The sequence below is a fragment of the Bos taurus genome, chromosome 3 (genome assembly GCF_002263795.3).
Source record: "Bos taurus isolate L1 Dominette 01449 registration number 42190680 breed Hereford chromosome 3, ARS-UCD2.0, whole genome shotgun sequence".
Classification (NCBI taxonomy): domain Eukaryota; kingdom Metazoa; phylum Chordata; class Mammalia; order Artiodactyla; family Bovidae; genus Bos; species Bos taurus.
In genome coordinates, this window is record NC_037330.1 from 112,575,546 (window position 1) to 112,594,092 (window position 18,547).

An 18,547-nucleotide genomic window follows, 5' to 3' on the forward strand; every position below is an offset into this window, starting at 1 on the left:
CATCTCTGTGATATTTCAGACAATTTGGGGCATTAAATGAGAGTGGGGTTACCCCCATGACTACAGAGCAGGTTAAAGAAGTTAGCATATTTAGCATAATAGCTGCATGCCTTTCCAGTTTCCATCATTCACGTCCCTGTTAGGTGTTAAAATATATTGAAGACTGACCCTGATCTCTGCTGTGTGGTATTTCATTGTTACTCTCTCTGTCTTCTCCCCTCTCATGTTACAGTGCCCACATTTGTTTCGTTCCTGAAGGAAGTAGAATCTCCATATGAGGTCCATGATTACATTAGGGCCTATTTAGGAGATACCTCTGAGGCCAAGGAGTTTGCCAAGCAGTTCCTTGAGCGCCGTGCCAAACAGAAAGCCAACCAGCGGCAACAGCAGCAGCAGCAACAGCAACAGCAGCAGCAGCAGCAGCAGCAGCAGCAGCAGGTATGAGGCAGCAGAGTGAGTGCCGTGCCCTGGTCAATATTAGTGTCTTGAAAGTGGAGCCGCCAGAGAAATGAAATTTTAAAATACTACTACCATTTTTGTACATCACATGACTGGAACCTTTTAAAACCAGGTAGACTTGACATTTTCAAATTACATGTCCTGAGACCTTTGTGAACTTGCCAAATAGCAAGTATATAACTATTCATTCACTGTTAGGCATACCAGCCCCATTTTTCTTGGTTCATATAGGTGCCTCTGTCCAGTTGCAAATGCCAACTTGTCATAGACGCATAAATTTGGTTTTAGTAGTTAAAACTCACCAATGGTAACTCTCTGAAGCTCCAGATCATTTGTTTCCAGTACTGACAATACTGTACCTGCCAAATATCTCATACACTGTTGATGAGAATGTAAATGTATAATTGGTTCTTGTTATTCTCGGGAGCTCTATTCTGTGAACTTGCTGCTAACACAGAATTAGCAAATTCTGAACCATTGCTCCTAGGGGGTTAGGTTTCTGTGGACCTGTGTTATAGCATTTGTGTCAGCTTATAACTGTGGAATGCTGATAACCTTGTTCTGTGTGTGGTTCTGTTTAAGGATGCGTTATTTAAATACATTGCTGCTTCCTTAATACTGAACTCACAGCCAGTGCCACTATAACTCGTGTCTGAATAAAGCGTACCTAGCACACACGTTTCTGAGGCACATCACAGCCTCTGGGCCCTTTAGAAACACTAGACAGCACTTGACCCTCGGGAGCCACTTTAGACAAGGAATCACCAACAGCATGTAGAAACAGGCCCCGAAACAGACCGAGGAAGACGCTCCTCTGCAGTGTGAGCGCTGAGACAAGAAGGCAGAAAGTATTGCCCAGTTCTGCCTCAACTGGGAACATGTATCTTGGGCAGGTCAGGTTTTCATTGCTCTGTAGACATGCATATTCAGAGTGAGGACAGAAACACTTCAAGTACGCAAATTTGCAGATAACGGAATCCATGAATGATAAGGATTGTCTTTACAAGTTTTCTGAAAAACAATCTGTCAGGACTCATGGAGAGGCTTAAGAATATTTTTAATCTCGTAGTTCTTCTACTAGAGATAATGTTTGTCAGAGTGCATTTTTAGCAATGTGTAAGGTACAGAGAAGTATAGGGCATTTAAAATCCATTTGGATAGATGGGGCTAATGGATCAACTGAAGGAAAAATGAAAGATGTGAACACAAACAGCCCCAGGAAAAATATGTTAAGGAATCAAGAGAAGACACTGTGCAGCAGTACCAAGGCCTCCGTGTGTGAGGGTCGCCTCTGCGCACAGCCAGGCTCGCCCCCAGCCCGTTCCGCCGCCCAGCTCGGGGGCCTGATCCCAGTTCAGACTGCGTTGCTCTCACAGGAGCAGCACATAGTGTGAACAGCTGGTAGACCGTTTCATAGTTTAGCCAGTTGGTATAAAGTATTTGAATAATATTTTGGGAGCAGATCCCTTCTGGGATTGCTGCTATGAATAAAGTGCATGACACGAACTTTGTTTTGCTTAATAATGGGCTGTCAGCCGGTCTGTAGGCTCCCCTCTCTGTCCCGGGGCCCGGAGAACAAAGGAGCCTTCCACTTTGAGTAGGTGAGGGGTGTAAATCGCCAGAGAGCAACTTCCAGATGAATGGTACAGATTAGATTCCATGTGTGTCTGGTGAGTTGTCTGTTTTTTTTTTTAATTTTGTTTCATTTTTTGCTGTGCTGGGTTGTGGGCTCTTCTCTAGTTGCAGTGAGCGAGGGCCCTCTCCATCGTGATGCACAGGCTTTCTCATGCAGTGGCTTCTCTTACGGAGCACGGGCTCTAGTGCAGGCTCAGAAGCTGTGGCTCCCAGGTTCCAGGGCACAGGCTCAGTCCTTCCACAGCAGGTGGGACCTTCCCAGATCAGGGATCGAACCTGTGACCCTTGTATTGGCAGGCGGATTCTTTACCACTGAGCCACCAGGGAAGCCCCTGGAGAGGTTTTGACAACTGTGCTGTCCCAGCAGTGTGGACACCTGGAGACCCCAGGATGGGCCTTGTGGAGAACACACAGCCTAAGTGGGTTGTCTGAATCTCAGTGAAGGGAAGAAGGTGGCTCAGTGGACTGCTCTCAGTTTCATTGTTACCAGAATCCGTGGTAGGCTTCCTGTTCTTAAACTCCTCCTCGGTAAGGTGAGGCCAGATGAGCCAGTTTCTGAGGGTGGGCCAAGCTCGTGTCCACTGTGTGATCTCAGCGGTGCCATCTTGTGTTACAGGACTCTGTGTGGGGCATGAACCACAGTGCACTCCATTCAGTATTTCAGACCAATCAGACCAACAACCAACAATCCAGTTTTGAAGCTGTACAAAGTGGCAAGAAGAAGAAAAAGCAGAAGATGGTCCGAGCAGATCCTAGTCTATTAGGTGAGCACAGGCCTGAAGTCTTAGCTGGGTGTTGGGGGTGAAGTATATGCGAGTCCCATGGTGGATGGTTTTTCAAGAAGGAAAATTTTTTTTACAAAAAATAAGTTTGTTTAGCCAGTTCAAAATAGTATTTACTGGGAATCTCTGCAAGAGCTATGCCTTATCTATTATAGGGAGCAAGAAAAAGAATATATTGTATGGTGCCTTAAATTTTAAAGACTTTTTCATATCTAACATAAATTTTCCTAAAAACCTTTCAGTTTAGTTGGAAAATAATGCTGATGGAGAACAGTAAATGTTGTTTAAAATGTAAAGTGCCGATTTGTGCGGAAGCAGACCATAATCAAATCAGATGCTCAAAAAAGAACAGATGTTTGTTGATATTCACTGTATAATAGTCTCAGAATTACACTACATTATGAGGCGATGTTCCAGCATTAACAATAGTAAACCAAGGCCTAGAGGATTGAGAACGCTTCCCAGAGTCACTCAGCAGCTAGCAGTGCAGCTGGGGTTTCACAGCAGGTCTGTTTTCTCTTCACTCTTCTGTGTTACCCATAGCTATTCTTGTTTTCCCCATGACTCTTCTTACCCAGTGTTAGGGACCAATGTCATCATACAAGTCAGCTCTGAGGAAAAGGTGACGCCTGAATTGGGGCTTTGAAAAAGCAGGAAGGATAGGGTATGGTGTTTCCGGAATAACAAACAGCATAGGCAAAGCTGATGGGGCTACCTTTGTTTCTTAAACTGGCCTGACAACCTCACCGACAAGGATGAAATTAAAATTTTTCTCTGTTCATGAATGTACTCATGAGATGTTATAAAACTGTGTTGTCTGGAATAGAATGGTTGTATTGGCAAAGATGGCAGGTTGGGAAGTCAGGCAAACTCGTTGGAGAGTGCAATTTAGACCAGGTGAAAGATAGTGGTGGCCTAGGGTGGGGCTTTGGCACTGGAGATGGAGAGGAGTTAGATGGATTTCAGAAAGTTAGGGATAGGCTTGGGCAAGGAGAAAGGAAAGGTTTAGGCAGCAGGATGGAGAGAGTTGCCCTTTTGATAAAATGATGAGCACTGGAAAGTGGAGCAGGCTTATGGGGAAAGGACGTGATGTTTCAGTGCTGGTGGACCGAGTGTGAAGTGACAGGGAGGCATCGTACGGAGGTGAAAGAGCTGACAGTACAGTGAGAGGTGACTGCTCTGCCCTTGCTGGGATCCATACTCCAGAGGTTTCCTGCCCTGGGGAAATAATACACCAGTAACAAACCTAGTGTTGAGCACCGCCCCTTGGAGCTGTGCTCTGCAAGCGGGCTTTGGATACACCTAGAGGTCTGGCGCAGTTTTGTTTTCTTCTGCCTCTCTTGGAAGGTTACGTTAAGGATGGATGGATCAATCCAAAATTTTGTCCAGTTTTGACAGAAATAGATGAATGTAGATTTTAGAGTGTTTTTCAGTTCTGGTTGTGAGTTCTAGCGAATAATCTCCCACTATTTAGCTGTGGTACTTGGCTAGGGCAGTAGGGGTGGGTTCCTCTGAAAATGAGGTGTAAATGTTTTTGGATTAAATATTTGATCTGACCCCATTGTTTATTATAGATGTAAGAAAGAAAGGGACTTAAATCCCCCTTCATGGAAATGAGAGGGAGGTTGTTCTGGGACTCGAGTTTTAAGGAGTATATATCTTGAAAGGGAAGGAGAAAAATTAAATATAAGGGAATTAAAACTATTCAGAATATACTGAAGAAACTCACCTGGGTGAGCTCTTGCTTATATGCCATTTAATGAGAATTTTTGCTCAAGTAAACCTTCTGGAAATTCCTCTGATAATTTCTGCCCCATACCCACTAACCATTTATTATTGTTTCTAGTTGATACATGCTTTATTGACTTGCAGATTAAGAAAAATTAACAAATATACATCAGTCACAAGTTACCCATGCACATAATAGGAAAACAAATTCAAATTTGACCCCATTGTATCCATTAAGAAAGTGGTCACTGATCAAAATAGCGTTTTGCTTCTAAAACAAACCTTCAGAACCAGCCCGGCCCCATTTTAATGCTCATGTCCTGCACTGCGCTTGTGTTTTCCTCTAGTTTTTCAGGCTGGCAAGTGCCATTGTGAGCCAGCACCCTGTGCTTGGGTATGAGAAATACACACGCAAAGTGCCCTTGTTCACCAGTCACAGTTTTCTTACAAGAACAGTCCCCCAGACCTTAAAGTCATGTGAGGGGAATCTGTTGTTCTGACCCTAAGAGAGTGTGGTGGTTGGAGCTGGGCATACCGGGCCCCAGTCCCTGTTGGTATTGCCTGGGGTCTCGTGACCCCCCAGAGCACCCCACTTCTGTCAGGTGGGGAGGAGTGCCCTCCTCACTGGTTTTTTTTTGACAAGTAAAGGAGAGCCCATCTGCTAAAGCCAGTCCAGTAATCATTCTGTTACAGCAGTGAATACTTAACCGTTTTGGGCCCCAGGTTTCTTTTCCCAGTCCCGTCTCTGTATGACTAAAATAGTTTGTGTTTTTTTGCATTCCCGCTTTTATTGCATGTAGCTCATTTTGTTTTTATCACATTTCATTTGTTCTCGAGATACATGTGAAGTCAAAGAAAAACTTGCTCTTTTAGAGCCGAGTAATAGTTCATTTCATAGACTGTTCTTTAGGGTTTACATTTACCTAAATAACTGTTATTTTCAAGTATGAACACACTAAGCCTTTCATTATTTTGACGGGAAAAAAGTCCTGCAGGTTATGGGAACACAGTTGAGGGGTAGAACTCAGGTTGGGGTTTGGAATCCTAACCTCTTCCAATAGGAGGCCTTGGAAACAGCTTGTACCACAGCTTCCTTGATTAAAAAATAGGGATGAAAAAAAAAAATAGGGATGTTTATGTTTTCAAATCAGGATATTTTGGAGTCAGTGTAATGTAATTAAAGTATTTTTATTATGTAAGACATTTTTGTGTATTATTGGTACATTTAAAGTGTGTATTTGTTTGAAAACTTGAATGTTAAAGGGCAAAAAGGAGGGGGCAAAAGCTCGAAGTAATATTAACAGAGCTGCTTTTAGACTGGAGAGCTTCGCCTGTTTACTTTTTGATACTCAAACAGCAACTGAGACAGTTTGAGGTTTCATTTAGGGTGGTTGAACTGAAAGCATTTTGGGACTCACTCATTCCATAGAGGCCCTGTTAATAGTACCTTTTATCAGTCTCTGATTATGTGGAGTTTATTCAAAACTTATACATGACTGATGGCATTAGGTTTTCAGACCTCAGTAGTGTTTGTAAGCTCAGCTGTCCTAGTATTGCCTTTTCTAAACCAGACAGCATTTTGGTTCATCAGTACTGCTCAGTGAGATCCTTGCCTTTGGTGGTCTACTTACAGTAGGTTGAGCTGAATAAGGGAGTTTTTTCATTTCTGTGCTGTCTTCTGTGTGATAGGAAGAGCAGCTGAGAGCTCTCAGGAGCTTGTAGCCTGCGTTCCCTGGAGCCTCCTACCCCCAGAGCAGAACCTCTCAACCAGAACTTTGGCAGTGTTTTGGATTCAAAGTATTCCCAATTAGTGAATGGGGCTGAAGTAGTGATTATTCTCACTGAGATGTCACAGTCATTTGGTGTAGTGGTTATAAAGTACTTAGTGTGTTATTCTTGTCCTCCCCCTGCCCCTTTCTTCTAAGGTAGCTACACCTGAATGAACTTCTCCCCGTAGCCAGCCTGGCCTGGCTTTGACACACACACATGCACACTCACCCCAGGCCTGGATTCAGGACTCCCCAGGACAGTGGTTTGCAGTTCTTTTTAAGCAGTGATGCTGGTGTGTGTATGTATTTCTTCCCTAATTAAATTATATCAGAACCTTAAGAAATAAAACATATAAAAATAGAATCTCTCACTGGAAGGGCAAGAAAACTGCTGCATTGACCTTTATCCTTTCTTCTTCCTCCTTTTAGTATCCCTGTTGGTATACTCAAAAACGGGAGACTGAAATTCCAGCCCCCTGCCTGAGTTTGAGCCACAGGGTTGTCTGGTCAACATTGATCACTCATTGCAGATTTTTCCCTGCAGGGTTTTCAGTCAACGCTTCCTCGGAGCGACTCAATATGGGTGAGATCGAAACTGTGGATGACTACTGAGCGCCTGCCAGAGCAGACTGGCCTTCCCTCTCCTCTCTGCCGACCATGGATTCTCCAGCTTTGGACACAACACTTAACTCACCATATATTCTCTGTCACTGCAACAAATCACAGAACCGATCATCTCAGGCTTTTTCTTCTAGCCCTTTGTGTCCAGGATTCTTTAAACCGTTCTTGTTGGTGCGCATCTCAGACTGTGGATGAGTGGACCGGACGTCTTGGGGGCGGCAGTGGGGACTCCTCCCCAGCAAGGCTGACTGTGGGCAGCACGTGTTCACGGTGCCGTGATTTCACCTCCTGTCTCCCAGAAAGTGTGTTGGGATCTGCCAGTAGCGATTTACTTTCTCTTGTCATTTTTTCCCTTCTGTTTGATTTTTATTTTTCTTCTTTTTCCCCGCCCCACCCCGCAAACGGGCAAGGGGTCTGAATGGTGCAATCATGAAGAGAGTTAATGGTAACAGACATTGGCCAGCAACAAAACGCCCACGGACTGTGACTTGAGCATCTGACAGAGACAGTCAGAGCTCTTCCAGTCTGCAGGTGGCACCGCCACGGCTAACTTCGGGATTGCATCCAAGAGGCCCTGAGTGGGTGGGGTTTAGACTGATTGGTTTGATGTTGCACACCCCTCACCCTCATTCTTTCTGAGGATCCTTTCAGAGAAAGGGTTCTTGGTTTTTCTTCATTAGGTAGTGACTTCCAAGCAAGCTGACTTCTCTCCTGGCATACTCCAACCTGATCGGACAAAGGAAGCCCTATGGCCTGGGAGAGGAACTTATTTTTAATTTTTCTTTCTTACAAAAACGGATTTTTTCCCATAAATATTTTTACTTCAGAGGACTAGGACCAGTTTGTTTTGGGCCTTTCTGCTGAAAATTTGTCTCGTTTAAGAGGCAGTTAGGATCTTTACCATATGTATGAATTTGTATAATTTCATTTTGGATAGGGATAAACTGCTTCTGATAAAAGCCCGGAATTTCATCTGGTTCCTCAGAGCATTGCGTGTGTGTCTTGCTGTGGCCCCGAAAGGTTTTGTCTAAAGATTCTGGAACGGCAAGGTGCTGGCTTGCCTTTTCTGAAAAGAGAACATGCAAAACCTGACCATCTTTTAAGACCTGCATCCGTGGAAACCACTAAACAGGAGATTCCCGTGGGATGGAGGGGATGGGAGAGAGGAGCCTGGTTCTGGCTTCGATCGTGGCCTCCTAATACCCCTTCACTGCAAGTATAAATGTATTCAAGCTCTATTTATAAGCAAATACTCTTCCTGCCTCCGCCAACCCCCCACAGAACATCACCTGAAATTGCCAGTCACACTTTGGTCTGCAGCCACCGGACCGTCCATCCCCGCACAAGAAGTGCTGTGGTTCGGGTGGCTCCTGGTCGAGCGCCTTCCCTTTCTGACATCATGGCCCAAGGAAGGCTGGAGTTGCTCTGAGAGCTGTTTGGTTTGGGATGATTCTATTTGCTTTCTGTTTTTATTCTTTTGGATCAGCATTCTCCCTATCCCTTTTGGCCGCCCTCCCTCCTAAACATGTACAATAACTATACAGAGACTGCTACAAACTTGTATATAGTTTTTGGATCAAACAGCATGAGGAGATGGGGAACCATTAAAAACTGGGGCTCCTGCTCTCCTTTGCTTTGTAAATTCAAAAGTGGGGGTGGGGAAGAGGGACAGTTAAGATGTTTACAGAACTTTAAGCTCCCTCGGAACTTTTGCCAGTGTGGAGGAAAATAAAAAAGACCTTAAATAAAATCTGGTGGTATTCTGTCTGGGTACATCTCTTGTACTCACGCTTGTCAAGGTGAGTTTTGCACTAAGCCATGTTCTTGACACCGTGGAAAAGCTGCAGACACGTGAGTGCCCAGGATGTGGAGGCAGCCATGGCTTTCTCCGGCAGGCTTGGAGACGCTGACTGGTTCTTTAGTTGGAGAGCGTAGAGGTCAAGGCAAATGGGGTAAGTTGATTCAGTGTCCGTATTCCTTGGCCTCTCTCTGCTGACCTGTGGCTTGTCTCCTTCCCTCACCACACAGACACACACACCCCACCCCCCTGAAAGTCCCCTCCAGAACCTGCCCACACCTTCCAGACTAGACTCAACTCCGCCTGTTTGGGGGAAAGTTAAAAACACAAGCATTTGGGAGAAGGTCGGCAGATTTGGGGGAAGCAGTCATTTTAGTCATGGAACATTACGCTTGCTTAACCAGCAGCACTGCTTCTACCTGAGGAGTTCCCCACATATTGGAAAGAAACCACTCTTTCCTAGGAATGTTTGTTTCTGTCGCAATTCTATCAGTTTTTCACAGTCTCATTTACTCTTTCACTTCCAGCGACCATGTTCTTACCTCTTTCTGTGAACGTGAAGTGAAAGTCACTCAGTCGTGTCCGACTCTTTGAGACCCCAGTTCCCCAGGCGAGAATACTGGAGTGGGTAGCCTTTCCCATCTCCAGGGGATCTTCTCGATCCAGGGAGTGAACCCAGGTCTCCCAAATTGCAGGCGGGTCCTTTACCAGCTGAGCCACAAGGGAAGCCCAACAATACTGGAGTGGGTAGCCTATCCCTTCTCCAGCGGATCTTCCCAACCCAGGAATCGAACCAGGATCTCCGCATTGCAGGTGGATTCTTTACCAACTGAACTATCAGGGTAGCCCCTTTCTGTGAATATACTGGCAAATTACCTAAGCTCTTCCTGAGTTTTAAAGTATTTGTTTTGTACACAGTTTGCTTCCAGTTGTCATAAGTCAGAATTTCAAAAACATATCCAGACAAGATAATTTTATTATGGACACTTTCCCCCAAGGGCGTTGGTGTCCTGCTTACTGTTGCTACATAATGGCCCCAAATTGGCTGACAACAACCCTTTTATTTTATTGGTAATTTTGTGATTCAGGACCTTGTAGGAAGGGCTCACGTGGATAGTTCTTCCATGGTTCTTCTCTGGTCTTGTTCAGATGTCAGCAGGGGCTGCGGTCTTGGGAAGGTTCCATTGGGTTGGCCAATACAATGGCTCACTCTTGTGAATGGTGAGTGGTTGGTGCTGGCAGTTGTTGGCTGGGCACTCTGCTAGGTCGATGGCTGGAGGAGTTATCTGTGCTTCAATGTGAGTGGTGGCTACAGGTAGGTGGGCTGCTTGTTCGGCCGCTGACTCCCACCCCTGGGGCAGAGGCTGCCTCATGTCTTCTGACTTTCTCTGACACTTTATTCTGTCAAGGTAGTCACAAGCCATTCAGATTCAGGGGTTTGGGAACTGGAGTGAGTGGTCAAGTCATTCTAGAAGAGCAGGCAAATGGGAATTATCTTCACGAGACGAGGTTCTGTGTATATACCAAGGAGCTTGAACTCTTCATTGGCTCTGAGTTGAGGGCTCTTTTCTTAATTTCAAGATAATGGTCAGTTCAGTTGCTCAGTAGTGTCCGACCCTTTGTGACCCCATGGATTGCAGCATGCCAGGCTTCCCTGTCATCACCAACTCCCGGAGCTTGCTCAAACTCATGTCCATCAAGTTGCTGATGCCATCCAACCATCTCGTTCTCTGTCCTCCCCTTCTCCTGCCTTCAATCTTTCCCAGCATCAGGGTCTTTTCAAATGAGTCAGCTCTTTGTATCAGATGGCCAAAGTATTGGAGTTTCAGCTTCAACATCAGTCCTTCCAATGACCCAGGACTGATCTTTAAGATGGAGTTGTTGGATCTCCTTGTAGTCCAAGGGATTCTCGAGAGTCTTCTCCAATACCACAGTTCAAAAGCACCGGTTCTTCGACGCTCATCTTTCTTTATGGTCTGACTCAAATCCATACACGACTACTGGAAAAACCATAGCCTTGACTAGATGGACCTTTGTTGGCAAAGTAATGTCTGTGCTTTTTAATATGCTGTCTAGGCTGGTCATAGCTTTTCTTCCAAGAAACAAGCATCTTTTAATTTCATGCTGCAGTCACCATTTGCAGTGATTTTGGAGCCCAAGAAAATAGTGTCTCACTGTTTCCACTGCTTCCCCATCTATTTGCCATGAAGTGATGGGACCAGATGCCACAATCTTCATTTTTGAACGTTGAATTTTTAGCCAGCTTTTTCACTTTCGTCTTTCACCTTCATCAAGAGGCTCTTTAGTTCCTTTTTGCTTTCTGTCATAAGAGTGGTGTCATTTGCATATCTGAGGTTATTGATATTTCTCCCAGCAATCTTGATTCCAGCTTGTGCTTCATCCAGCCCGGCATGTTGTATAATGTACTCTGCATATAAATTAAACAAACAGTGACAAGTATGCAGCCTTTCCCGATTTGGACCAGTCTTCTGTTCCATGTCTGGTTCTAACTGTTGCTTCTTGACCTGCATACAGATTTCTCAGGAGGCAGGTCAGGTGGTCTGGTATTCCTGTCTTTTTAAGAATTTCCCACAGTTTGTTGTGATCCACACAGTCAAAGGCTTTGGTGTAGTCAGTAAGGCAGAAGTAGATGTTTTTCTGGAAGTTTCTTGCTTTTTTGATGATCCAGCGAATGTTGGCAATTTGATCTCTGGTTCCTCTGCCTTTTCTAAAACCAGCTTGAACATCTGCAAGTTCTCGGTTCATGCACTGTTGAAGCCTGGTTTGGAGAATTTTGCTAATATGTGAGATGAGTGCAATTGTGCAGTAGTTTGTACATTCTTTGGCATTGCCTTTCTTAGGGATTGGAATGAAAACGGACCTTTTCCAGTCCTGTGACCACTGCTGAGTTTTCCAATTTTTCTGGCATATTGAGTGCAGCACTTTCACAGCATTATCTTTTAGAATTTGGAATAGCTCAGCTAGAATTCTATCACCTCCAATAGCTTTGTTCGTAGTGATGCTTCCTAAGGCCCACTTCACACTCCTGGATGTCTGGCTCTAGGTAAGTGATCACACTATTGTGGTTATTTGGGTCATGAAGATCTTTTTTGTTCTTTCGTGTATTCTTGCCACCTCTTCTTAATATTTTCCGCTTCTGTTAGGTCCATGCCATTTCTGTCCTTTATTGTGTCCATCTTTGTATGAAATGTTCCCTTGGTATCTCTAATTTTCTTGAAGAGATCTCTAGTCTTTCCCATTTTATTGTTTTCCTCTACTTCTTTGCACTGATCACTGAGGAATTGCTTCCCTGATAGCTCGGTTGGTAAAGAATCCACATGCAATGCCGGAGACCCCAGTTCGATTCCTGGGTTGGGAAGCTCCCCTGGGGAAGCGAAAGGCTATCCACTCCAGTATTCTGGCCTAGAGAATTCATGGACTGTATAATCCATGGGGTCACAAAGAGTCAGACACAACTGAGTGAGAGACACTGAAGAAAGCTTTATCTCTCCTTGCTATTCTTTGGAGCTCTGTATTCAGATGGGTATATCTTTCCTTTCTCCTTGGCCTTTAGCTTCTCTTCTTTTCTCAGGAATTTGTAAATCCTCCTCAGACAACCATTTTGACTTTTTGCATTTCTTTTTCTTGGGAATGGTCTGTGCAGTGTCACAAACTTCTGTTCATAGTTCTTCAGGCACTCTGTCAGATCTAATCCCTTGAATCTGTTTGTCACTTGCACCGTAAGGGATTTGATTTTTATGTCATACCTGAATGGTCTAGTGGTTTTCCCCACTTCAATTTAAGTCTGAATTTTGCAGTAAGGAGTTCACGATCTGAGCCACAGTCAGCTCCTGGTCTTGCTGACTGTATAGAGCTTCTCCATCTTCTTCTGCAAAGAACATTATCAGATTTCGGTATTGACCCATCTGATGATGTCCATGTGTAGAGTCTTCTCTTGTGTTGTAAGAGGGTGTTTGCTACGACCAGTGTGTTCTCCTGGCAAAACTCTTGTTAACCTTTGCTCTGCTTCATTTTTTTCTCCAAGGCCAAACTTGCCTGTTACCCCAGGTATCTGTTGACTTCCTACTTTTTGCATTCCAGTCCCATATGATGAAAAGGACATCTTTTTTTTTTTTTTTTTTTATGTTAGTTCTAGAAGGTCTTGAGGTCATCATCAGTTCAGTTGCTCAGGCTTGTTCAACTGTTTGCGACCCCATGAGTCGCAGCACGCCAGGCCTCCTTGTCCATCACCAACTCCCGGAGTTCACCCAAACTCATGCATTGAGTCGGTGATGCCATCCAGCCATCTCATCCTCTGTCGTCCCCTTCTCCTCCTGCCCCCAATCCCTCCCAGCATCAGGGTCTTTTCCAGTGAGTCAACTCCTCGCTTGAGGTGGCCAAAGTATTGGAGTTTCAGCCTCAGCATCAGTCCTTCCAATGAACACCCAGGACTGGTCTCTTTTAGGATGGTCTGGTTGGATCTCCTTGCAGTCCAAGGGACTCGCAAGAGTCTTCTCCAACACCTCAGTTCAAAAGCATCAATTCTTCGGTGCTCAGCTTTCTTCACAGTCGAACTCTCACATCCATACATGACCACTGGAAAAACCATAGCCTTGACAAGACGGACCTTTGTTGGCAAAGTAATGTCTCTGCTTTTGAATATGCTATCTAGGTTGGTCATAACTTTCCTTCCAAGGAGTAAGTGTCTTTTAATTTCATGGCTGCAACCACCATCTGCAGTGATTTTGGAGCCCAAAAAAATAAAGTCTGAGACTGTTTCCACTGTTCCTCCATCTATTTGCCATGAAGTGATGGGACCAGATGCCATGATCTTAGTTTTCTGAATGCTGAGCTTTAAGCCAACTTTTTCACTCTCCTCTTTCACTTTCATCAAGAGGTTTTTTAGTTCCTCTTCACTTTCTGCCATAACGGTGAGGTCATCATAGAACCATTCAATTTCAGCATAGTGGTTGGGGCATAGACTTGGATTACTGTGATACTGAATGGTTTGCCTAAAGTTTTATTTAACTTTTTATTTTATATTGGAATGTATGCTATTAACAATGTGATAATTTCAGTGGACAGCAAGGGAACTCAGCCTTTTGGATGCATGTATCCATTCTCCCCCAAACTCTCTTCCCATCCAGGCTAACTTTAGGCTTTATTTTAAACAATCATTTCTCTTTTGTGTGTGTGTGTTAGTTGCTCAGTTGTGTCTGACTCTTTGTGAGCTCACAAACTGTAGCCCGTCAGGCTCCTCTGTCCTTGATGGATTCTCTAGGCAGGAATGCTGGAGAAGGAATACATTCCCTTCTCCAGGGAATCTTCCCAACCCAGGGATTGAACTCCAGCCGCTTACATTGCAGGCAGATTCTTTACCATTTGAGCCACCAGGGAAGCCCATTTCTCTTTTAGGGGAGCTATACATACAACACCTGTGTACATGTATACACACACATGTATAGTGTGTGTGCCGTTTTATACACACTGTCTTACATTGATCAGTTGAATTTGCAATGTATTTTGTACAAAATACCCGCTCTGCATTATATGTTAAAAAGTCTGTATGGTCCTACTGTGAGATGAAGCTGGTTCTCTTCTGTGCTTCCTGTGAGGTAAGCTGAGCTTCACTAAAAGAGCAATAGGCATGTACATTCTTAATCAAGTAGGTGCAGCTGAGAGCACCTTCCAAATGGAAGTTGTCCTCAGAATGGGTGGGTTTTTTGGGAATGAAAAGAATTCGAGCTCTAGAGCGTGACTGACCCTGACCCTACAGGGAGCCGCAGTGCTCGCTGGGAGCGTGGAGAGCCTGGGAACCCTGAGGCAGCCAGGCGGGTGGTGTTCGTTTTGCAGATGTCGGATGCCCTGAGTGTGATGGACCCACACAGGTTTTGGTAGTGTTGGTTCTGAACAGGGAACCTGGAGCCTCTGAGAGAATGGCTTCCCTCCAGGGATTCATCGGTGGCAATGCCTTGCAGCTTAAGTAGCAATGTTATGGGTTCATTGTGTGGGAGAAACAGCGCACAGATATTGGGAAGCGAGAGAAGCGGGCTCTTCCCTAACTGCAGCCTAACAGCTGCCCTCGCTTCCTGTTTCATTGGTGGCAAAGTGACGTCCCAGGGGTGGGACACCACAGTTCTAATACTTAGTCCAGCTGGTCTTAAGCAGAGACCTCATTTCTTAAACGTTGTTTACCTGTCCCTCTCAATCTATGAGTGCGAAGTTAGTTTGCCTTGAAAGGAGATTCGTTTTTCCTTTGAAGGGCCTCCTTAACGTGAAAACTAGCCCTAAAGGTCAGTAGGTCACCATTAGGTTTGGACCTATTGGAAAAGACCCTGATGCTAAGAAAGACTGAGGGCAGGAGAAGAAGGGGCAGACAGAGGATGAGATGGTTGGATGGCATCAGCAACACAATGGACGTGAGTTTGAACAAACTCCCAGAGACGGTGAAGGACAGAAGCCTGGAGTGCTGCAGTCCATGGAGTCAAAGAGTTGGACACGACTAAGTGACCGGACAACAGCCACAAAGTAACAAGGACTTAAACGAGATGATGTCTCGAGGGAAATCGAGGTGGTCATTCCAAGGCTGCTATAGCTCAGAGACCCGGGTTCTTTCTGGTTCACCATCCTGATTGTGGCTCCTTTCTCAAGGTCACTCGTGCTCCAAGGTGGCCTCTGGAGCCCCACACCACCATGCCCGTCTTGCAGGCAGGAGGGAGTGGGTGAGGCAGACAGGAGTGCACCTCCCTGCTCGGTCATCCCCCTTGAGGAGCTCTTTTGGGAACACTCCAAGTCTTTGTCAACTGGAATGAAGATGCATAACTTTTGCCTAAGTTCAGCTTTTTTCTTTTTAATTGAAAAAAAATGTAAGGAGACACTGAAGTAGACTCGTGTCTTGGTCTGGGCTGGGAAGTCCCACCAGCTTGGTGCTGACAGAGTCAGTGTCCACTAAGAATCATCTTCCTGGTTTACAGGTGGCCTTCTTCTTGCTATGTCCTCACGTGGCAGAGAGAGATCTCATGTCTCTCTCTCTGTCCCACCTTTCTATCTCTTAAAAATCATCTTTTTATCCCAACATGGGGATCCCACCTTCATGACCTAATCTAATCTCCTCCCAAAGGCCCCACCTCTGAATACCATCACACTGGGATTAGGGCTTCCAGCATGTGAATCTGAGAGGACACAAACGTTGTCCTAACAACTAATGTAACAGACTCCTACCATGTTACCAATTGTTTTTTAATCTCACATTTTCTTTTCCCCTTAGAATATTTTAAAACAAATCCTGGCTATACTGAGTCACTCATAACGTGCTTCAGTGCATATTGTAACATACCTTAAAAAAAGCTCACGCCAATACCACATTAATGGTAAGAGTAATTCTTAATATCTAAACACAGTCTGTACATTATTTTTTTCAGATTATCTCAGAAGTGTCTTTTTATGACAGTTTGAGTCAAAATCAAAATGAGGTTCATGGGTCACATTTGGTTGCTAAGTTTTAAGTCTCTTTTAGTCTAACCAGCTTCCCATCAAAAAAAAATTTGAAAAAACAAGATCATTTACCCACAGAACATCCTATAATATGGATCCAGCAAGGAGCGTCCTTATGGTGTCAATTTGTTCATCTCCCCCACAGATTCTGTAAACTGGTAGGTCTAGAAACTTGACTAGCTTCAGATTCTCCTCTCCCCCTCCAAGAATAGTTAATTGGCATTCATCCTGTGGTATCACAGGCAGCATTGTCTGGTCGTCCCATTTTTACTTATGTCAGATTTCATCAGTTAGTCCTGTTGCTATGATCCATTATAAATTTCTGTTGGTCTCTTGTGTACCAGTTTTAACATTCATTGATGATCATTGCCTAGGTCTATTATTTCATCAGTTGTTGAAATAAACTGATTCTTTTTGAGGAGGGGGGGAACTTTTATTTTGAATAATTTCACACTTAAAACTTGTAAGAACAGTAGAAAGAACTCCCACATATCTTTCATCCAGATTCTCCAGTTGCCAACATTTACCCACACCTCTAGAGCTACACCCTCAGTAATGACTCTTGGTAACTGTATTTTACGAATCATTTGAAAGCAAACTTGTAGACGTTATGTCCCTTACCCCTAAACATTTCAGACTGTGTTTCCCTGAAACAAGGACATTTTGTTACATAACCACAATACAATGGTTAAAATTAGGAAATAGAGTACTTGATACTGTTAATATCAAGAATTCCTTCGTATTTCACCAATTGCTCTGCTAATTTCTTCTGTAAGGAAAAATATGAAAAGGTCAGGATGCCATCGTGGTTGGTTTTTGTGTTTAGATGTCATATTTCTTGGTGGTGGTTTAGTAGGTAAGTCATGTCTGACTTTTGACCCCATGGACTGTAGCCCACCAGGCTCCTCTGTCCATGGGACTTCATTTCTTGAGTCTCCTCTAATCTGGAACAGTTTCTTTCATACCTTGGAATTTTTTAAGGGACAATTATTTTGTAGAATGCACTTAAATTTCATTTGGTACTTTCTCATGATTTAATTCATATTATGCAATTGGGCAGTATTACAACAGAAATGATATTATATCTGTCCTTGATGTATTGTATCAGGAGATACCTGATGGCAGTTTGAACCATTCCTTGTGATGGTAACTTTAATTACTTAAAGATGATATCTTCCGGGTTTCTCCACTGTAGTGAGTTTTCTCTTTATGGGAGATACTTGGAACCTAAAGATCCAGTTCTCATCAGACTTTGATCCACTAGATTTAGCAGTCATTGGTGATTCTCGGCTTGAACAACTAGTGCTCACCAAGCTTTCTTGTAATTTATTAGCATTGGACATGAATTTGAGTAAACTCCGGGAATTGGTGATGGACAGGGAGGCCTAATGTGCTGCAGTCCATGGGGTCACAAAGAGTTGGACACGACTGAGGGACTGAACTGACTAACATTCTACTATAAGGAAGAACTTTACACACACACACACGCACACACGCACACTGTAGGGTATAATCTGACATTATTTCTTGTGCACGAGTCGCCCGTTTGGAGCCCCTCCAAGCTGACTTTGGTGTCCTTTTGCCACGTCCCTATCATCCTTTGAGCTCTTTTTTACTTTGGCATGAGATATTCTAGGCTCCTCACTTAACGTCTCTAGATTTGGAATTAGCTGTTTCTCTAAGGAGCCTGCTGCTTCTGTGGGGGAGGCCTGAGGACTTGTGGGTGGAAGATTCTCCGATTCGAGTCTATCCAAATACCGCCATTCCAGATCTCAAGGGCTCACTCATTCCCAATCAGTACCATGAATTTCACCTGGAAAAACTGACACAGTTGTGAATTCAGGATTGTGATGCTGCAAGCCACACAAATTCAGGGCCTGGTCTGCTGCCAATTAAGCTCTGTATCTACAAGAAATAAGAGAGTTATAAAAGATTGTCATAGAAGTGCTCCAGGTATTTGATCATGCCTTGACCTTCAAATTGAAAGCCATGAGCTTTTCTTTAAGCACCCAAGGTAGTAAAAAGTAGCCAGTTCACTTCGTTATCCTCTTGATCATCATGACTAAAGAGCATCTACCTGGTCCTTCAAGCCTCGTCTTGAATAGGCGCTTCATGCTAAACAGCCCCAGGTCTTAATATAGGGTATGCCGTGTGTTATCAGATCTCGTTTTCCACTGGCAGTGAGCTCAAGCTCAAATAGGGTGGCAAGTCAAATTGGGAAGCATATCTGTAAGGGTCAGTTTCTGGGGAACCACTTCAAG

At 44.2% G+C, this 18,547-nt stretch overlaps 1 protein-coding gene across 9 annotated transcripts in view; it reads left to right on the forward strand.

Moving 5' to 3' along the window:
- The window catches only part of GIGYF2 (GRB10 interacting GYF protein 2), a 129,360-nt gene extending 120,593 nt beyond the window's left edge, over nucleotides 1-8,767 (forward strand). For 7 of the 9 annotated variants that reach the window (XM_024986645.2, XM_059882815.1, XM_024986654.2 and 4 more), the window contains 3 exons: nucleotides 233-438; nucleotides 2,711-2,858; nucleotides 6,918-8,767. In XM_024986645.2, coding sequence (XP_024842413.1) covers nucleotides 233-438; nucleotides 2,711-2,858; nucleotides 6,918-6,985 — 422 coding nt within the window. In that variant the 3' untranslated portion in view covers nucleotides 6,986-8,767. 9 annotated transcript variants of the gene reach the window in all.
- Nucleotides 8,768-18,547: the final 9,780 nt, after the last annotated feature.